This window comes from Engraulis encrasicolus, chromosome 2 (genome assembly GCF_034702125.1).
Source record: "Engraulis encrasicolus isolate BLACKSEA-1 chromosome 2, IST_EnEncr_1.0, whole genome shotgun sequence".
Classification (NCBI taxonomy): Eukaryota; Metazoa; Chordata; class Actinopteri; order Clupeiformes; family Engraulidae; genus Engraulis; species Engraulis encrasicolus.
Genome location: NC_085858.1, coordinates 24,702,284 through 24,724,067, shown reverse-complemented (window position 1 = coordinate 24,724,067; position 21,784 = coordinate 24,702,284). Strand labels below are relative to the sequence as shown.

The window sequence follows — 21,784 nt, the reverse complement described above, 5'->3', positions numbered from 1 at the left end:
AACAAATAAAAAAAAACATCTGTCTGAATTGATTACCACATTCTTATACACATAATATAGGCTACTATAATACAATATAAATTCTATACACGCTGACTACATACTAAAGCATAGCATTGTGTGCTGTAGGCCCAAGGGCCACATTCGATTTAGAATATTGACTGAAGGGCCATCACAGGTAACTTACCGGATTTAACAATAATACTATACATTGGCATAACTTATTGACTATTTAATTCCTGCACATTATATTGAAATGTATTTAGGGAGACGAATACAGTAGCCTGCCTATGTGCATGGTTGATCATAAACCTGCAAGACCTTTTGGTAGCCATTTTAACAATGCTGGGAGTACCACTTTGGATTCAAAGACTTTTCTTGTAAAGGCTCTGCGGGCCATATGAAATGTCACAGCGGGTCGCATGTGGCCCCGGGAACTGAGTTTGCCCACGTCTGGCCTGCACACTATGGGTTGGGTTCAACACTATACTGTAATATTATAGCATAGCTCCTCTTTTTTGCTGTCGGTTTCCTTAATATAAAATATGGTATAGGAACAGATGCATTAACCACAAAGCCAAGGAGGAAAAGGTAGATGTGTCTCTACATTGCTTCTCTACATTGCATTTTTACAGGTATCTAATTTGATTTGGTGAAACAATTAACATGCTTGTTTGTAACATGTTTATGTGACACTCTCAGGGAAACACTATGGTGTGTGTATCCTACATAAAACTTTACAGGCTACATAATACAGTATCCTTATATCTGCTAGGTTATAGGTTGAAACTCTTTATCAGTAGAAAATGATTATGCATTGTATGTGGCTTGACTGGCCCAACTTGATCATTGACTTCTGGAAGCAGAGGTGGATTACTGAATAGGCCTACAGGATCTGGTGTCAATTTTACCAATACCAGCAGGAAGAATTGGCCTACAAGGTGTGTTGGGAATCCAGTTTTGAAACTTTCAGCAAAGAGGATTGCTTAAGATGCAATTTGTTGTGGATAAATCATTTGTGGATACAACAGGTTTGTAAAACTGACTGTGAAAGTGAAAGCCCACCTGGGAAACTCCAACTCCCATTGTCATTGTGACACAGCACTCCATAGCACACAAGTGTTCACTGCACACAACGGAATTGCATTTTATGCCTCACCCGTGCAAGGGGGCAGCCCCCCATGGCGCCCCAATGGAGCAGTGCAGCGGGACGGTAGCCTGATTTCCATAGATAGACTTTCAGATCTCGTTCCTCGATTCTGTGTGTAGCTGAGCCAGTCACCAGTAGGGCGGCTAGCGTGCTCAGGGTACCTCAGTCATGGAGGAGGAAGGGGAGAGCACTGGTTAATTACTCCCTCCACCAACCTGGCGGGTCGGGAGTCGAACCGGCAACCTTTGGGCTACAAGTATGGCGCCCTAACCACTTACCCATGACTGCCCTCATTGCGCAAGTGACATGGCTGTGGGACACACTCATGAGTGTCCTACATAGAAGTTCAAAGGCATATATCCCTATTGGTTATTAGTTCAAAGTCTGTTCCGGTAGAAAAAGGAAGTAGGGGTGTGCTACTGAACAGGACTACTGGGTCTGGAATCAGGGGCACCAAGACACCGGCCCAATTTCATCCCTCCACCTAGAAGCACCCCTCCCTCCAAAACACCCTACGCAGTAAACATTATCCCCTTTCAAAGAGTGACCGTGTGCATTTGTTTATGTGTTGTGTAACCCCACCACACCCTAGTATGACCTGAACTCAGGACGGGAGGGTCAGCGATAGTAGGGCCTACATTCTCCTCTCTCTGGTAGTGTCCCTACGTCACAGCCTCCTCCATCTAAAGCACTCCCTCCTCCTCATTCATCTCCTCTCCAAATTGTACAGGCAAAGGATCTTCTCACTCAATGTCATTTCTTCTCAAAATGCTAGAGTATTTTGTCGTGAAAGGACACAAACCTACAGTATAAGATCCTATGAACCTTGCATGCCTGCGAGGTGCTTACCTGGCCACAAGATGTCACCATTCCTCATCATATTTTTGTTTGCCACTGGTTGGCGTTGGTTTACCATCACAGAAGGTAGGTGAAATATTGGCCTGTTTAGAGAGGGAAGAAGCTGTAGTTTTCTACATGTGCACTGCTACATGGCACATGAAGCTCATCAAGGAATCAGATTATAATCACGTATGTAGATGGTTTTGGAGGGGTGGTTCCGAGTGTCGGGGTCCAATTTGCTTAGACCTTTGTCCTGCCCTGACCCTGGATTTGGTAGATCTGTTCATTAATCCACTCCAGCTTCGATGAAGCGAATTACACCAATCGCGAAGTCACAGAGTTCATCCAGTTTTCTACTGCTACTGTATTTCATCCTATAATCTCCAGGTTTCAGAAGCAACCCTTGTTAATAAATCAACCTTCTGTAGTCTATATTCAAAACACAGAGGAATGTGCTGCTTTCTTGAGTATAGTATACGCGTGCTACATCTTTTCATCTGTTCATCAATATCACATAATGTTTTCACTTGTTATTACAGAGTAATAACCCCAGTAAAGATTAGGTTTATGGCTGGAATTTAGTTTGCATTCAGAGTTGTGGCTGAAAACTGAACTACTGTTAATCCTAATTAAATAAGAAATATAATATAATACAGGAAAGGACAATGTTACAGAGAAGGGGAGAGGGGATTGGGTGTTGAGAGTTGATGTTCATGAGGTTGTGAATATGGGAAAAGATTGAGCATGGTGTATGCATGTATGTATGTTTGTATGTATATACAGTAGCCTACTGTATGTACAGTATAGTTGTGAAATCTATAAGCTTAAGTAGTGTGTGGTTGGGAAATGTATGTCATTCTCTGTGAGTCATTAACGTATAATTCTGCTGTCCTTTGGGAAATTAACTGTTGTGTGAAAAGTATTATTCCTATGGCACAATGAAGCACCTCGGCTGTCGCCAACGAGTCCAAATGCCTCTACTCAATTTTAGGCCCTATTGCTCCCCAGTAACCAGGCCTGAAATATGCCCGAAACGTGGATATTATATACGTCTACTGTCTATATAGACACTGTTGAATCCTACAGAAAGCATGGCTCTACAATGTTTCTGGGGTTTATTGATGCTTCCAAGGCATTTTTAATATACGTTTATAAATAGGTGGGCGGGAGTGGTGGGAATAATGGGAGACTGGAAGCATCACGTTTCAGGGATATACCTTTAGCAGATGGAGATGACGACATAGGCCTAGTTCTAGATCCTATCCAGTCCTGTGGCCTCCAGACTCATGACGCCAGGCTCCACAGCATCAATGATCAAATCGCTCATTCAATATCTTGCAAACCCTTAAGTCCAGAGGCCGTACAGTAGGAGTTAGATCTTTGAGTGGCATGTGGCATGTGCCAGTGACATGCGGAAGTGGTATCATTGACATGCTATTATAAAACACATTTTTCCACTAACAGGTTAGGTTTAGGAATGAGTTTTGGTTTAGGCACAGTTCGGCATGTTTATAGGTTGGTGTACACACATTTTTCACTGACAGGTTAGGTTTAGGAATGAGTTTGGTTTAGGCACAGTTCGACATCGACATGCGGAAGTGGCATCACTGGCATGCAACTATAAAACACATTTTTCCACCAACAGGTTAAGTTTAGGAATGCGTTTTGGTTTAGGCACAGTTCAGTTGGTTTACACACATTTTTTTCACTGACAGGTTAGGTTTAGGAATAAGTTTAGGGTTAGGCACAGTTTGACATCGTAGTAGCCACTGTAACCATAGTAACCAACGTCACATGCCAACCGTGACGGCGCTTGACATGCTCGTTAACTGTTGTAATTACAGACCTAGAATACATATAAATAATTAAAAATAATAATTTTTATTAATAAATATTATTACACTTATTGATAATAATTAGTATAAGTCTGTGGTTAATATAAAATCAATGGACATGTCACTGCGGCACTTCCGCATGTCACTGACACATGCCACATGCCACTCAAAGATCTAACCCCCTCTCAGGCCGTAGGAAAGAAAAGGAGGAAGTAGAATGACTGTAGTTTCAGGTCAGGTATCTGAGCTATGGAAAATTGTTCCGAAAACCAGGAAGTATTATTTGGACCTTGTATCAATCCATAGATATGGACACTACTGGATACCGCGTTGGCCACTCTATTGTATTGAATGGCTGAAGTCAGATTACCGCCATGTTTACCTAGCATACAGTATTGCTGCCGTCAATTCGTGACAAGGGCCAAGGCAATATGCACATTAACCTTTACGTGACAATAACATTAATGAGAAATGTCAGTGTACTGTACTAAGACAGCGGTGCCCACAGTTGCTAAAAGGCTGAACACAGCATCTAGAGTTCATATCTACGGTGTCAAATAGAGAACAGAGATGAAGTCATGATGACTGATGACTGATGACCAAACATCAGTGATATGTTCAGAAAAGTTGGGTCCTAATCCTGCGAGGTCAGACAGTTTCCGAGAAGAAATGAAAGCAGCAAATGCACCAAGTTGATAAAGACTAATCTAATCTAAATATGGAGGAGAGACAGGAAATGAGTGGGGAGAGAGAGACGTGGCAGGATCGGCATATGACTCAGACTGGAATTGAACATGAGTCGCCAGTGTAGTAACCCAGTACCCTAGGCCACGGCAGAGCCCTGCTTTGCCTTTTCACTCCTACTCTATTTCCTTTGGGTTATTCCTGTCTCCTCAACTGAACTCATACAATATTGCTGCGACATCACTGAGAGTCTTAGAGACAGATTAAGACTTGGTAATTACCATTATGGTAACAACAAGATTTCATAGAGTTCAGTCAATTGAGTTAGATTGAGAGTTAAATACTTTGTAGAGTTACAGTTAAGAAAGAAAAGGTTCAGGATGTTATTCTGCAAGGCACTTTAGCTCAGCTGTGTGTGCATGTGCTATATAAATATGCATCTTTCTTTGATATATGATTCAAAGAGTCTCATTAGCATGCCTACCTCAGTTAAGTCCTTAACATGTCCGTTAGATGGGGGTAACTTCATTTATGGGATCTTCTCAAGGTACTCAGAGATTAAACCATGCCCAGTAGCCCATTTTATTTACTATTGGGATGGACATCATCAACTCCTACAAATGGAAAAAATATGTTTATTTCTGCAAGTAATTTGTACAATTCAAGCAACAAAAAAAGTTGACCTTTGACCTTCTACTTGACCCAATTCTGGGGTCACGCGGGGTCATTGACCACCTTTTCCCTCAATGTCATAAACATCAGCAATTTATGAATTAAAATGGACAGACATAAAAACATATGGAGATCCAAAACAATGTGAAAGCATACCCCTTCCCCTCTCTATAGGGGCGGGGTTTAAAAAAATATTCTAAACATTTAGCTCAGACTCGGAGAGTGGTTTTTGTCGGAGTCCAGGCGCGCTTTAAACACATTCGTTTATTCTGGTTGGCTAGAAGTGGAAGTTCCTCGGGGAGATTCAGGGAAGGTTTAGTTGCACCGGATTTGAGACCGTATACACCCATACACGTGAAACAGACCGTAATAAGTCAGTATCAAAACTCGTCTGAATGAAACACAGAGACAAAGAAAAACTGGGGAGAGTTTAACCATTAATATGGCAGCGTATCCACTACCGGAGGGGTTCAGTGATTTTGATATGATTACCTTTGGCCTTGCACTGCTTGTTGAGGGTAAGTATAATGCGCTCGTGGACACAATGGTGATCCGTGTTCAGTGTTGTTCACTGAGTTGTGCTGCATGTCATCATATGTGTTGACGCAGTTCATATGCTCACAGCTGTTGTGTCTCTCTTAAAAAAATATGTAATAACAAGTTAACTAAGAACTATCGGCAGCAAAAATATTCGGAATTGTGCAGCTTCCATTGAACACACCTGTATCATTGAGCTACCTGTCCTGTAGAACAACAGTGTATGCACTCACTCTGTGCAGGTCTTCTGGGATTCTGTCTGAACTCCGTAGCAGGGCTGTCTTTTCTGCTGGTCAAAGACCAACGAACTCCAAGCAACTTCCTGGTGTTCAATCTTAATATTGCTGATCTTATGCTGAACATCAATGCTCTCATTGCCGCCTATGCAAGCTATGTCAGGTAGATCGCATGCTTTCTTTTTCACCCTCTGATGTTTCTTCTCCTCATGTAGTTTACTTTATTTACTTATTTATCTATTTATTCATTTATTATTTAAAAGTATATCTCCCTCTTCAGCATCCTCTATCCAGTAGAATCCACATGGGACTTTTTCCTCTCTGATTTAAAGGAGCACTTTGTAACTTTCTGAAGTTAATACTGTAATCACCTTAACCAACCAGAGGTTGAGGCTCCCTCGACCTCTTCCGCTGTCTGGTGGGTCATTAAACCAAACTTGTAAAAGTTGCCTTCCCATGTTGGTCTGACAACATCTTGAACAGTGCGAGATTGTATTACGCTTAGGCCTACTGTACATTTTAACAGTGTGGGTTTTTTGAATGCTTCCTGATAGGCCCCCATAAGGGCTGACGGAATTCAAAGTTGCTTGTTGTGCCTGTTAAGCCGCACCAAATGCAATTAAATATTTCATGATCATTTCTCACAAAGAATGGCCGTCTCCTCCTAGTTTCTTCCTAAAAATCCACACCTTCATGCAAATGTTATGTGTCATTATAATGTAGGCCTAATGTGTTTCAGACTTTGTCAGGAGGGAGTCCCTCCAAGGGACAACAAACAAGATTTTTCGAGTGTGGTTTTAACACTAAGACAGTGAGATGCCAGTCGTATGCCATTTGCACAATAACGACTCACCTAATCACACAACCTTTTCCCACAGGGTCTGGCCCTTTGGTATCGAGGGCTGTCACATGCATGGATTCCTGGGATCAATCGCCATTTATGCAACAATCCCCCTCCTCGCACTTATCGCACGAGACAAGTATCACTACTGGTGTACCCGTAAGTATTTGTCTACAAGATTTTTTTCTTCCCATGTGTAGAAAAAAACTACTGGGACAATCTAAAGAATTTTGCAGCAATTAACACTAAAATGTAATATCTACTATGAGCAGACAACTGTGAACCAATGAGTGGTATTGACAAAAGTGAGAAGATGTGTCATCTATTCCTCCTTCTGTCACAGAGGAGCAGCTGTCCTGGTCCACCTCTGGGATGAGGTGTGCGAGTGTTTGGGTGGCAGCCGTCTTCTGGGCTGCTCTTCCTCTGCCCGTTATCGGCTGGGGCGAGTTTAACTTTGAGCCAATGGGGAACTGTTGCTGTTTGGACTACACCAAAGGAGACTGGTACATCCTCCTAACCCTCTCATTGCTAGTGGCACTAATGCTGAATCTCAAACGGTGCACTTGTGCACTTTCAGTGCGTGTGGCGTGTTAAGTACGTGCTGAAACAAGTGCACCATCTGAGACACAGCATAATAGGGCTGGGCGATATGGAAAAAAAAACAATATCACAATATGGATTATTTTATATCACGATAACGATATATATCATGATATAGCACAATTAGATACGTTTTCAGTTATTCTCTTTATTTGCTTTTTATTTTTACATGTCGCAAAACAACCTTTCTTTAAAATGGTTCTTTTAATTATTATTTTTACAGTTACATTAACTTATAGTGTGTATTGTGACAACATGAAATGTAATTAAATGATATTCAATTGTGTAAAATTGATAAAAATAACTATCATGATATAAACGATATGGGAGAAAGGTCACGATATTCACTTTTATATCACGATAACGATATATATCGTCATATTGCCCAGCCCTAATAACACTCAACTTTTGCTTCTCCTGCAGTTCCTAATGTGAGGATTGTTTTGATTAGTAAATAGAAGGGGAAACAGCCTCTTACTGCACATGTGCCCGTCGACGGCGTATTCACTCTTTGCTAAAAGAAAAAAAACACTCAACTACATCTTTATAACATTGCTACAACAATGCAGAGTCGCAGCCTCTTACTGCAGATGGGGTTGCTGGCGGGCCTGTTCACTATTTGCTGAAAATACTCAACTACATCAGAACAACATTGCCATATGACAGTACCAATAGCCTTAAGTAGCAGAAATAGCCTTTCCATGAACATTATTTTCAAATGCAATATTACCCGTCTCAATGGTACCCATTACCTCTCTTCTCCACTCGAGCAAGTGTCTTGCTATTTCAGACCACCAACTTCTGCCACATCTTAAATGTTTCTCCACTAGTTTTAGTAATAGGAAATCAGTTACTATGTCTCATGTGGAAAAAACACAGATGAAGTGTTCATTTTAATTCTGTATTTAAATGAAATCACATTTGCTTTCTTCCTCAGGGGATATATCTCCTACATGCTAGCTGTCACTGTCATCTACCTCTTGACTCCAATGATGATAATGCACAATTCATATGCTGCCATCAACACATACTTCAAGAAGACTCACAGCTTTAAGGTAATAAAAACGTAACCCTCCTGTTACCCTCAAATTTTGGAACATCCGTGATCCTTGGGGTCAATTTGACCCCAACCACTTAAATGTCTACAAAATCAGTATGAAACAACACTTTGGCACATGTTTATGTCTCAGATATGTATTATTGCTCTGTTGGTGACATAAAAAGTCATTTCAATATATCCTAGCACCCCCACACATAGCCCACACACCAAAAAAAACTTAATCCATGACTAGGTGAAAATTAGAAAAAATAGCAATAAAATGTCATTAAATGTCTAAAAACAGATGGACACATATTATTTTAATTTTATTGGCTCCATATACTCTCTAAATATGAATTTCTATAACTTGTAACATTTGAAAAGAAAAAAACAAATTTGATTGTCAAGGATATTATCTATCTATTACCATATCGGTCAATTTGACCCTAAAAGAAATAGACATAATTCCAAACATTCAGAAGGTTTTTTAAGTCCAACATTCATTTAAAAAAAATATTTGAATGTGTATTTATAGCACAAGTATAATAGTTAGGTAAGAACATGGATACATTGGCAACCAAGAGTTTTGGGAACAACATAGAAAATCATTGTTTTCTACATTGTTTCTACGCTTGAATTAGTGTGCACATAAGGAAAAAAGGTTTGCATGTGCTCCTTGTAGACATATTACATGTTCATGGTTGTGGGGTAACGTTTGAAGGAACAGGGCTAGCAACTTGTATGTTTACTTCTATTTACTTTGTATGCCCACTGGAGAACTTGTGGTGTGGATGTCAATGTGTATGTCCTACACAAAAGTTACAGCTGTTGCTGTTCCTGCCTTCTCTATGTCAGGTTGCACCAGTTTATTACCAAGGCTGCAGAAAAAGATGTCAATTTGGAACACAATACTGAAATGAGGAGAAAATAGCACCATTATATCTCTCAACATAGCAAACAACCTTGAGATCGTCTCCATCTAAAGAAGTACAATGGCTTGTCACCATCAGAACAGTCCATTTCAATATTTGGATCACAATCATAAAGCTTCTCTTCAAGTATACCATCACTTATAATTATGTATGCTGGGCACAGAACAGCATGCACAGCAATGCTGATTATATGTGACCCTTCTTATACTAGTGTTTGTGTGTAGTGGGAGGGTGCAAAAGTAGCTCCCAGGGTACAGGAATGGGGGGGGGGGTGTTGCTGTGGTGGGTGCCATGATGGTACTTTGGGTACAACAAGGTTCAGTTGGTGTATTTTGTCAAAATGTCAATGCTGTATTAGCCACCAATGTCTAAAATGTTGCCGTGAATTACTTTTAGGCCTCCCCCATATCATTAGCATTTTTAGTTATCAGGGCCCAAACAAAAGCAACATGTTCAGAAGAAACATGGCTGAATAGCTTATTTTCATGTATTTCACATTATCTAAACAGATTTTAACATTTATTTGCAAAATATGAATGTTCCATTTATGTTTTATACACTTGAAACAATTGGGGTCAAATTGACCCCAAGGAACACGGATGTAACCTAAATGTGTACAGCACTTAGGGAAAACATTTTTGCTGAAATTTCACTTTTTTCACATTCATCCCATCTATTTAGGAAAAGTCATCAAAGATGAGGCAGAAGAAATATGTACTTCATGCATTTTTCAGGTGTTGAACATTGAAAGGGGTCAAATAGACCCCAAGGATAACAGGAGGGTTTTAACTGACTATACATTAAATCATTGCTTCACCATGATTTACCAAGATGCAATTGTAAAGTGGGCTGTTACCATAATGTTGCCATCCAATCATAGACTTGCAGTGATAAGTGGTCCTCATATTCTTTGAACAATAATGAATGTAATAATGTCATGATGTACTGTGCCTGAGGTTAGCCTTTCAAACACACAAGTCAGGATTTCTAAAACGGACGTTATCTCTTCTCTCTGTGCAGTTCAACACCTATTTACCCGAGACTGTCCTGTTGGCAACGTGGGGGCCATTTGCACTGCTCTGTTTCTATGCTGCTGTAGAGAATGTCACGCTGGTTTCCCCGTGGTTCAGAATGGTAAGAAAATCACAGTGCCTCTGTGAAGGACAATACCCAAACACACATTGATGTTGAAGTACTCCTTAGGTATGGTGAAATAACTGGTGTACACACTACGTTACGTAGCAGTGGAAGCAGTATGGGAACTTTTACTTCTACTAAATACTGGCTGCATACAGTACATCCCTTTATTGTACGTTTTTATTGTACTCTGATAAAGGCCTAGTGCCGAAACGTCAGCACAAAAAGAAAAAGAAAAAAGTGGTGAATTGTGAAGAAGCAGTGTCGCGCTCTTCCTTGAGTTAAATGAAGACTGGAGTACCTTGAAAAGCTGCACCTGCTAAAAAAGAAACATTCTAGGTGTGCGGGCTCCCACCAAACGCTTTTATTGTACAACAATTCCAAGCACAGCTCAGCATGTTTCATTGAATCAGTTTCTTAACCACCCTGCCTATGAGTGCAACAGTCCTCACACAATTAAATTAGCTTCTTCTGGCCAAGACAAATTCAGGGAAACTACCAGTATTAAGGGTGCAGGCCCAATGAGCACACAGTTGGATGTTTGTATTCTGGTATTGGCACCCCTTGTCAGGAAGAGGTGATGTAACACAGGTCTAAACTGTGAACAGGGCATGTTCATACTTGTTCATGGTTTTGGTCATCAGCAGACTTCAGAAATCAACAGTGTTTGGTCAAGTGGTTTAGATCCAATGCATTAACGTTAATGATTAAGAAAGAAAATCAATGTCTCCTCTCTGTTTTAGGTGATTCCGGTGTGGGCAAAGAGCGGCCCAATATTCCACGCTGTTATTTACTCTTTTACCAATGAAACCTACAGAGGTGCTATCTGGAAGATGCTGAAAGGAGGACAGAACCCTGACAAGAGCAAAATGTCTTAAAAAAAGAAAACCTTCAGGAAAAGAACAAGCACATCCACTGTATCAAATACAAGCAGGTAATTGGAGTGCTTCTGGGTCTTCACCTTTTTCCCTTGGTGCTCTCATCAGTGTAGGGGCTCTCAAACTTGGTCCAGGTAGACAAATGCTGAGGCACTCAAGGTTGCAATTTTTACTTTTTTAAAAATAAAATTAGTGTAGCCAAATAAGAAAAGTAAAAATTGCAACCTTGAGTGCCTCAGCATTTGTCTACATGGACCAAGCACTTTCTCTGTGACTAGTGGGCTCAGTCATAGTGTAGGAAAACGGGAGGGAACAAATATGTTTCTGAAAACTTGGAATCTGAGATGTATAATGTGTTGAAAATTCTTGCCTCTGGCTTTGGCTAGCTGTGACCATTTAGTCTTCCATCTTGTAGTCACAAGATGCTTGGCCTCTGAGAAGAACTGACAAGGGACATGATTTGTTATATTAACTACAGTTGTCCAATAACGTTGACTAGTACATGGGGTCATTTGTTTCAAAAGGCCCGTTTCCTGTTATGTGGCTCTTGTGGCCTAACAAGTTTGCCTACCTCTGTACAGAGAATTACAAACATGTGTGTTATGTGTATTAATAAAATAAATGTCAGTTTTGTGTCAATCTTATGATTATTATATATACTGGCATATTTATTACCAGCAAAATTCACAGTTTGTTGAATATAGCCAGAACTAGGTATGCAACCACAGACAGCTTAGCACATTGGTCTTCTATTAAAGGAGTTGAGAAAAGCTTGCCTGATTGCCATCGATTTTCAAAGCTCTGCGAGATGCCGAGAGTTGAAACAGGACTTGTGCCATTTTTTTGAGCCATGCCCTCCTAATGGCACAACACCTTTGGCGTCTTGCAGAGCTTTGAAAGTCGATGGCAATCAGGCAAGCTTTTCTCAGCTCCTTTCATAGAAGACCAATGAGCTAAGCTGTCTGTGGCCCCTTTACTGGCATACCTAGTTGTGGCTATTCTTTGCACTTGATAACAAGCGCTCTCTTTTATGATGTAGCTGAGTAATGAATTTGACCTTTTAACCTGACCTTCTTCACCTGGCTATTACACCAGGGTTGTAGATACAGCTTGGATTGGCTCCCTCCCAATCCCTCCCAAGGGATTGATCCGTTGGATAAGAAGTTTTCATAGACATGCTATGTGTGTCGATCAAATGTTGTTGCTCCCGCTCCCGCCTTCGCGCAAATTTAAATCCCTCCTTCACCTGTCATGCACAAAGGCTGTCTGAATTGTCCCAATGCCTGCTCTTACTCATCCATTTCACTAGATCACCCAGCTACATTTTCCCTACACTTAGGGGGTGGAAGCAGATCTCATCACGCATGATCTCTGCTGAAAGCATCCCAGGACCGAGGCCAGCTAACTTGCCGAATATGCCTATTGCCTACTGTACACCAAGCACTCAAGGGCAAACTCGTGAAATACCTCTTTAGAGAATAAAGCATCAAACCACTGAGTGCAATATAGCGTAAAGATAGTGTTCATTTTCCATATGTCTCCAATTTCTCTGGAAAAGAATTGGGAGGTTGTATGGAATGATTTGAATATCTTTGAACTCTATGCATTGTCATACAAGGACCTTGGTTGTAAAGGTAATACGTTGGGAATTATGCTAGTATTGTATGAGTGACACATTACAGGTACTCTCCCTCTGGTTCCGTGGAGCAAAGCTAAGCCTGCATTAAAAATCCTCCCCTGCCACATGTCATTGTGCACGGTTAATGTATAACACCCTGGCGTCATAGTATGCTTATTTTGCCATTAGTAGACTTTCATGAGTGATGTGGATATTTGACGGTGGACAACAGTATATAGACCACCAAAACCGTAAACAGATGGTGCAATAGAGACACGAGTGACATATGATACACCCACTGTACCTGAACACACAGACTGCTGACCTTTGCACACTCCGAGTTGCGCCTTCTGCAATCTCACAGCTCCTCTGGGTTGCGGCCAATCAACACGTACAGCCTGTCCATAGGTCAGAGCATACTGTTTGAGGTCAAAGGTTAAAAGTGGGAAAACATCTCGGCTCTCATCTCAACCGCCCATAAGTCAGAAAACACTGGAACGCTGTCTGTGCCTGTCAGTACAATTCAATAATGCTAAACTGGCATGGCGAATAATACGTTGACATTGCCAGACCGATCGTACAGAATATGAGATAGACAATGAGAAAGAAAATAAAATAAATCAAATTTGAAGACATAGATGCATAATGTGACAACAGATAGCTTGATAAGTAATAGAACCCCCCTCATTTTATGTCTTTGTTTTTTATAACATGTTTTATCTATACAAACTTCGAGCAACCATTCTTATGAGATAGTGAAATACAACATTAGAGAGCACATGGACCTGGCTACACATGGTCTAGTCAGTGTTATTATAGTCAAGTGTAAAAGTATGCAGAGAAGAACAGAAGCATAATGCTAGAAATTGCCTGAGATGAATGTTAAGCAGCAGGTTCTCTCTCTCTCTCTCTCTCTCTCTCTCTCTCTCTCTCTCTCTCTCTCTCTCTCTCTCTCTCTCTCTCTCTCTCTCTCTCTCTCTCTCTCTAAAAGACACCCCCCTTGACCCAATGTTCTGGGGACCTCCCTCTCTCTGCGCCCGAGACAACAGACACTTGTCACCCCCTGTTAGCTGGATTATGCTGGTGATCTGTGTCTACGTCCGCTCTGCACAGCCAAATTGAAAACAAGGCGTTGTGGCTAAAGCAAAATTAACTTTCTTGCTATGGTACAGTATGTTATCTCTATTTCAATAACCATTGGTGTTGCTATCGTAAAAAGGGCCCAGATGTGATGGTAGTGACAGCTAGTTTGTACCTAAAGATGAGACAGAAATATAGTAACTGTAAGTAAACAGAACAAACACAGAATCTGTTCTCACGTTCCCATCTGCACCTGACATAGTATCGTCTCTGAATTCTTGACGCTATCTATACTCATATACTACACATCTCTGAAAATTGACATTTTCAACATGCTGTGTATAAAGGAAAGGGCTAAACACCACAACAAAAATGGCATGCCTTTGACTATATATTAGCAAAAGCTTGATCACAAACAAATGTACTGTGTGCACTAGGACTGCGTGTATGTGGGTGTTGTCATTTATCCAGACCAGGTTATCAGAGTAGGTTTCAAGGAGAAGTCCAGTTGCTGACGAGGAAATTCTTTGGAATTCACTGAGAGCACTCCCAGGTTCATTTGTGTTCATATCAGGCAAGTTCCACATAAGTTGGAATGACACTCCCATCTGTTCCATTGTGCTTGTGTAGGCTGCATAGTTCAGGGGGTCAGCTGAGCAACTTGGGGGTGACAATCCTTCACAAAAATCTTAGTGAGGGGAAGAAGTTATATTATAAATAATGTGTTGATAATGTTTTAGAGAGGGGACAGGCGCAGCACTGCTGCAATTATAATCCAACCAAATATTTATTATTTATTACTACTACCAGTAAATAAATAAATTAATAAAGTTACTTGTTTGGTTTGACCATGGTTGTAGCAGTGTTGTCCTTTAATTCACTCTCTAAAAGTGAACCCTCCAGAAATAGCTGTACCTGCAAAGAAAACGTTTTCAAGGTGTCCTTTGACCTTTGTGTGTCTGGGGAGAAAAGAAAATGGCGTCGAATAGGCCCACAATGGCAAATGAGGTGGAGTGAATCTCGTGCGGCCAGGGCGGCTCTGTGACTCTGCACACTTACACTGATGAACAACAGGGGCGGATCTAGCCATTCTGGTACCCTAGGCAAAATATAAACATGGAGGCCCCAAAAGTCATTTTATAGACACAAAAACAAAAACAAAAATGGTGCAATTGTATTGTTTTGTATCAGTTACATCTTCGATTACTTAACATACAGTAAGTGACAAATTAAGATCAAGCCTATGTCTTATGTGTTTACCACGACTGGTGTGACAGTTGGGGCCCCTATGGATGTCAGATTTGATTGGGACCTTAGGCAATTGCCTGCCTAATGGAAAGTCCACCTCTGGTGAACAGGTCAGGTGCTGTGCAGGAAGGAAGTCTGATGTCAAGTGAATTAGAGACTCAATACTGCCACCCTGAGGCTGTCCAGCATCCACTAGCTCAGTGGTTCTTAACTGGAATAATCTTGGGGCCCACAATTTCCCACTGACATTATGTTGTGACCCAGTTTTTTAACGCTGTCACAAACATACAGTATGTTTTGCATAGGCCTATAATATGCCGTGTGATTTGCATCAGCATTTGCATTTTATGCTGACAGAACATGTCTATCAACTAGTACATAGTAGAAGAGTATTTCACCCTCACTTTGACACAACAGGCATTTATTCATTGCTGTATCTTTTCTCAATTTTAAGATTGGCAATAAAAGGAAGACTAAATACATTTTTACACCACAGCTCTGCCACCCCAACCCCAGACCCTTCTGCGACCCATCAGTTAAGAAACACTGCAGTAGCTGACACCTCTGACTTCACATCCCTAGAAACGTGATTGCCGAAGTGTGGGCTGTGGTAAGTAAACCTATCCTTGATTTTTGCAATGTGTTTTTCATTACTGTAAAGTGTAAAATTCAGATGTGATGTAGTAAAATAGGGGGTAACGCTTTATATTAAGGTTCTTGTAATAAGCGTTTATAGTCACTAGTAAGCACTGCAGGTAGTACGGTAATACCCTTACAAGTGCCCATAGCATGCGTATCAACTTTGTTAACATCTTATAAGCTGTTTTTAGAGTTTTTTATTTTATTTCTTCAATTTATTTATTTCTTCTATCTGCGGTCCATGGTTGTCAGGAGACATCATAAAAAAAACACACACACACACAAAGGGTGTCTACAAGCACACGTGTTGCGTCACACATCACACTCGCACTGCACACAGATAAAACGCTACACACAGCAGACATGAAGGGGACACAGCACACAGTGTGATACAAAAAGGAGCAACCACCCTTGTTAAGCGAGGTGTGAGTTTAGTCTCGTAGTTCCCAGTGTGCCAGTCTCAAGTTGCCAAAGAAGATGGCAGCGAGAGAGAGAGAGAGAGAGAGAGAGAGAGAGCAAGGGAGAACAAGGCCCCAGGAAAGTTCAGAGCAGCACAGATCTAGGAGGAGGGCTTCTACTTGAAGGCCATGGGGACCAGGCAATGAAGTACGGTAAACTTAAAGGGACACTGTGCAGGAAATGGTCAAAAGAGGTACTGCAACTATGCTGCTCATTGAAACTGGGCTCCCTATTGCCAAATTTGATCTTTACATGAAAGTTTACTAAGTAATAAACAAATATTAACTAGTATGGTCCAATTACAGTCATAGTGGGGTCGTAATAGGCTCAGTCATTTCAAATTGGTGTTAAAGTTTGGTTTTCACTTCCAAGTTGAAGTTTAGGGTCTATAGAACAATTTGAGTTCGAGTGTCAAAACACACAGATATCAAAATGACCTGCGGGGGGCGCTCTAAAGTATATAAACTGCTATAACTTTTGATCAGTTCAACCAAATTTAACATATGAGGTATGTATGGATTCAGCATGAAGAGGAGAAACTGGTGGGCTGAATAGTTGGTTACCAGATTAAAGACACACTATGTAATAAACACACTTTTAGCCAATGGACAGCTAAATCCGGGCTTTTTTAAGATAAAGGGTGGAAATGCCCTCCAAGTTGCAATGAAACACAATTTATTGTTACAAGTTATTGTAGATAAAGCCTGAGTTATCACTTAACTTGATGTGTTTAGAATATCCCTGAAGCACACAGATACTTAGGATACATATACACAAATATAGCTGCATAAAGCCTACCGGTAGCCTATGTGATATTTAGCACCCAACTTAAAACTTTGAGTTTATGAATTTAGGATCATGAGTACCAGCTTTTTTTCAATCAAGCCATCATTTTATTCAGAACTTAAACACTTTATATCTGGAAAAAAGTAAATCAATAATAATAATAATAATAATGATAATGATGATGATGATGATGATGAGCACTATGGGGAACATCATTTTTTCCTGCATTCAAAAAGCAAACAGAAGACCATAGGGCTAACATTTATTCCAATACTCCACTCTACATTAACTATGACAGAGAACAGATGCAAAAACAGTCAGTGGTCAGTCTTAGAAATTGTATGTGCACTTGCACAAACGTGTGCACTTTAACTCTGCCTTCATGCACTTGCACCGAGATCTGGCAGGTCTATTTGTACAAGTACTAGTACAGCTGCACTTCACCTCTAGTTGGAATACAGCTTTGGCAACTGCATCTTTGGTAGTGTAGTCCAAATCTGGGAACTGTTCATTTGTTACCAGATTGGCAGGCATTTCTGGCAAAAGCAGATAATAAGAATGGTTTTCATTCCTGTCAACTACGCTGGTAACAAATGGATAGTGCCCTGAGCAGATGATTGTGTCTACCATGTATGAAATAGTCCTATAGTATTATTTAGTATGCTTGCCAAAGGCCTCTGCTTGCCCCCAGCAAACATACTAATTGTTCTCTAACAGTTTATTTAGTATGCTTGCGGGAAAGCATATTAATTGTTCATCAACAGTTTATTATTATTCTACATTTTTCCATTCACCTTGGCATATGGGAATCGGCATTCATTAGTACGGAGACTTTGAATCGTTGCAGTGTTCGAGATAGAGTTAGAGATAGAGTGTTCAAGATGCCTGAAGAAGATCTATGATCGAAACGTTGCTCCTAATAAATTAAGTCTTTTGCAAGCAGTGTGCAGATTCTTTCCCGCTCCTACAAGTGTTCGAGATAGAGACACGGTTCGAGTGCCAAAACGAACGGCTCGAAAAGGGCTCAGGGTGGAGTATTTTTCGCTGGCCTATCCCCTTTCATTCGTTCACCAGACTTTTTTTTCCTCAGTTTTCTCTCTGTTTTCCCCCTCATTGAAATGAATGGTAGAATGGTCAAGATGATGATGTCACAAACTGTGGCAGTTAGAGTGAGAGGTGACCTGTCCTGGGTTTTTTAACAAGGTATCAACTAGATAAAGGCATTGTCAGAGAGGTATTGGCTCTGAATACAAACTGTGTGAAGATCGTAAGCCAACTCTTAAAAATGTTTCAAAGAGAGCAGTTTTCAAATCCCTATGATGTGACCCCATTCACCTACAAAAAAACGTGTGAACAGCTCTGCGCATAGGTCTGAATATGTCAATTTTTTGACTGAACCATTTGGCCAAGAAACGTGATCTCAGCTTTGACATGAAGAGCAGGGTTATGCCATGTGTGTGTCAATATCATCTGACAACTTGCAAAACTTTTGGAGATATGACAGCGTAAAAATAAAGCTGCACATATTACTCAGCTTTGACTGCCAAACCAGAGATTCTCTTCTCTCTCTGGCCAAACTGTCAACTTTAGAATCTTCATTCATACACACACACACATGCAGCCTTGTAGAACTTTAGACCTCTGCTGTCACCTGTAAGTGGCAGTGGCCTAATGGGTAGGGTGTTGGTCTGTCAGAGGGTTGCAGGTTCGAATCCCACCCTTACCTCTCCCTACCCACCCATTGCTGAAAGGCACCTGAAGCATCTCCACACACACACACACACACACACACACACACACACACACACACACACACACACACACACACACACACACACACATCTCTCTCTCGCACAGAGACACACACACACACACACACACACACACACACACACACACACACACACACACACACACACACACACACACACACACAAAGAGCTGTTGTATACACACACAGAAACACAAGGGAAAGAGATAGAGGTGTGTGTGTGTGCATAAGCCGCAAGCATACTAATAGCATTGTCTCTCCGGAAATGCAGTATTATTATTGATTTATTTTCTTCCAGATACAACGTTTTTTTGTGATTTTATGTGTGAATAGAATATGGCTTCATCGAAAAAAGTTGATACTCGTGATCCTAAATTCATAAACTCAAAGTTGCAAGTTGGGTCCTAAATATCACATAGGCTTTATGCAGCCATATTTGCGTATAGGTATCCTAGGTATCTTTGTGCTTCAGGGATATTCTGAACAAATCAAGTTGAATGATATACCAGGCTTTATTTACAATAACTTGTAACAATAAATGATGTTTCATTGCAACTTGGAAGGCATTTCCACCCTTTATCTAAAAAAAACCCCCTGAATTTTGCTGTCCATGGGCTAAAAGTGTGTTTATGACATAGTGTGTCTTTCATCCGGCAACCAAATACTTAACTCACCAGCTCCTCCTCTTAATGCTGAATCCATGCATACCTCATATGTTAAATTTGGTTAAACTAATAAAAGGTTATAGCAGTTTATATATTTCAGAGCGCCCCCAGCAGGCCATTTTGTTATCTGTGTGTTTGACACTCGAACCCAAATTGTTCTATAGACCCTAAACTTCAACTTGGGAGTGAAAACCAAACTTTAACACAAATTTGAAATGACTGAGAAAAATTGCACATGCCTACGACCCCACTATCATTTTTGCAGCTAAAAATGGCCATTTTTGGAAATTCAAAATGGCGGACCATGAAGAAGATCCCCCTTTTCATGTATGAAAAGTGCAATTTTTCCAGTCATAATGAATACTTCGAATTTGATGGTGGTGGTAAGTATTCATGAAAAAGGTAACATTAGTGAATGGGCAGTATGAATTCTGGAAATAAACAACTAAAAATCTCACACAGTGTCCCTTTAACTGTAGTGCAATTCCACTGGAAGTCAGCCTGGAAATTATGTGTGTCACAGTTTATCTCAGAGCACAACACATGTTTGTGTACTGAATATAATGAATGTCTGACAGTTCTTGTCATTCCGGGGTTGAGCTTTCTCACAGAGTTTGTTACTCCACTTCTGCTGTCTGACATCAAATCCTGGCCTGTAGCGATGGGGAGTAGAGTTGCCCTGCTGGGACTACTACCCGGACCTTCTGGGGTACCAACCTGGGGCTCTTAGACAGCAGCTACACCATAGAGCCAGGCTTGTTGCTATGTCAGAGCACACTGAGGAAGGCAGAGCGCCGAAACGCGTCTGTGTAAATAAAAAGAAACCTATGCATGGTGCGACCTTTTTTCATTTTTCAGTCTTACAATATTTTGGTCAGCACCCTTAAAAGGAAGAAAAAAAACTGCTGGGTGACGCCTGCTCCAACCCTTATGAACTTTATGTCAGAGCACACCCACAACCTTAGCAATGGTCACTCCATCTTACTAGCCTCCCCTACGGGAAGCTGACCAGCACACTCAACATACTCTTGGTGTCTCTCACCTACCACCCCCCCATACTTTTACATGACATGATATTACATTACACTCAGCTGACGGATTTATCCAAGGCGACACAATCCATGCTGGGGTCCCTCACACAGCTGGGTGAGCTTCAGATGACCTCACTGCTGGTCATTCCACTTCTGACACCATTTGTGGCGAAGGGGAGTATAGACTTGCCCCACCGGGACTCGAACCTCTGACCCTCTGGGGTACCAAACTGCATCTGTGATCGCTATGCCAAAGAGCCAGGCTCGTTGGCATGGCAATCAGAGCACAATCTCACTCACAACCTTAGTGATGGTCAATCCATCACATGGCCTACCAGTTGACTGATACATTTCAAATATAAAGCAGTTATCAAAAGCAATGTAAAGCCATGAGATTCGAGTGCCATTGATAATCAGTTAGACAGAACAATGTTACGTTTCATTCACCATCTGTTGTCTCAATAGCTGCTACAAAGACACAAGGCAATCAATATAGATTTTTTTTTTTATTGGGTGGGGGGGGGTTGTTTGTTTTTATTGTGTGTGCGTGCGTGCGGGTGCGGGTGCGCGCGCGCCAGAGTTTCTGTCTGCATGTCTGTGCTTGTGTGTGTGGCCTATGTGTGTTTGTGTGTCCGGACACATGCGACTATGTAGATGTCTGTATTTCTGCTAGTGTCTGTGTACAATTGTGTGTCCGTGTACAAGTGTGTATCTAAGTGTGTGCATGGGTCTTTTGAGTGTGTGTGTGTGTGTATGCATGGCCGGCGCTAGGCATAGGCAGACCAGCCGGTCGCCTAGGGCACCAAATGTTTTAGGGGCACCAAGTCCCACAGAATTAGAACATGAAGCGAAATAAAGCATTATGGTTTATATTGATTATATTGATGACAATTATTATTAATGGATACTCAGTACATATGTAGGTAGGTCAGCTGTGCTCTGTCAGATGTATGACACTATGTTTACACATGCCAATTTCTAATTCCACCAAAAGCACCTCTTTGCCTCTTTGGTGCTCGCCTAGGGCAGTGTTTCCCAACCAGGGGTACGTGTACCACTAGGGGTACGCGAGCACATTGCAGGGGGTACTTGGAAAAGTGTTATTA

General features: G+C 41.1%; 1 protein-coding gene across 1 annotated transcript; it reads left to right on the top strand.

Moving 5' to 3' along the window:
- The first annotated feature begins 5,442 nt into the window (after positions 1 to 5,442).
- On the top strand, positions 5,443 to 12,033 carry LOC134461556 (RPE-retinal G protein-coupled receptor-like). The gene is made up of 7 exons (XM_063214449.1): positions 5,443 to 5,699; positions 5,961 to 6,117; positions 6,833 to 6,954; positions 7,139 to 7,298; positions 8,333 to 8,450; positions 10,387 to 10,500; positions 11,247 to 12,033. Exons 1-7 carry the CDS (start codon positions 5,624 to 5,626, stop codon positions 11,379 to 11,381), a joined length of 882 nt encoding a protein of 293 aa, XP_063070519.1. The 5' UTR covers positions 5,443 to 5,623; the 3' UTR covers positions 11,382 to 12,033.
- The last annotated feature ends 9,751 nt before the right edge of the window (positions 12,034 to 21,784 follow it).

Coding starts and splice junctions, on each gene's coding strand:
- LOC134461556 (XM_063214449.1), top strand. CDS start 5,624: ATGGCAGCGTATCCACTACCGGAGGGGTTCAGTGATTTTGATATGATT. Junction 6,118..6,832: donor GCCTATGCAAGCTATGTCAG/GTAGATCGCATG, acceptor CTTTTCCCACAG/GGTCTGGCCCTTTGGTATCG. Junction 6,955..7,138: donor GTATCACTACTGGTGTACCC/GTAAGTATTTGT, acceptor CTTCTGTCACAG/AGGAGCAGCTGTCCTGGTCC.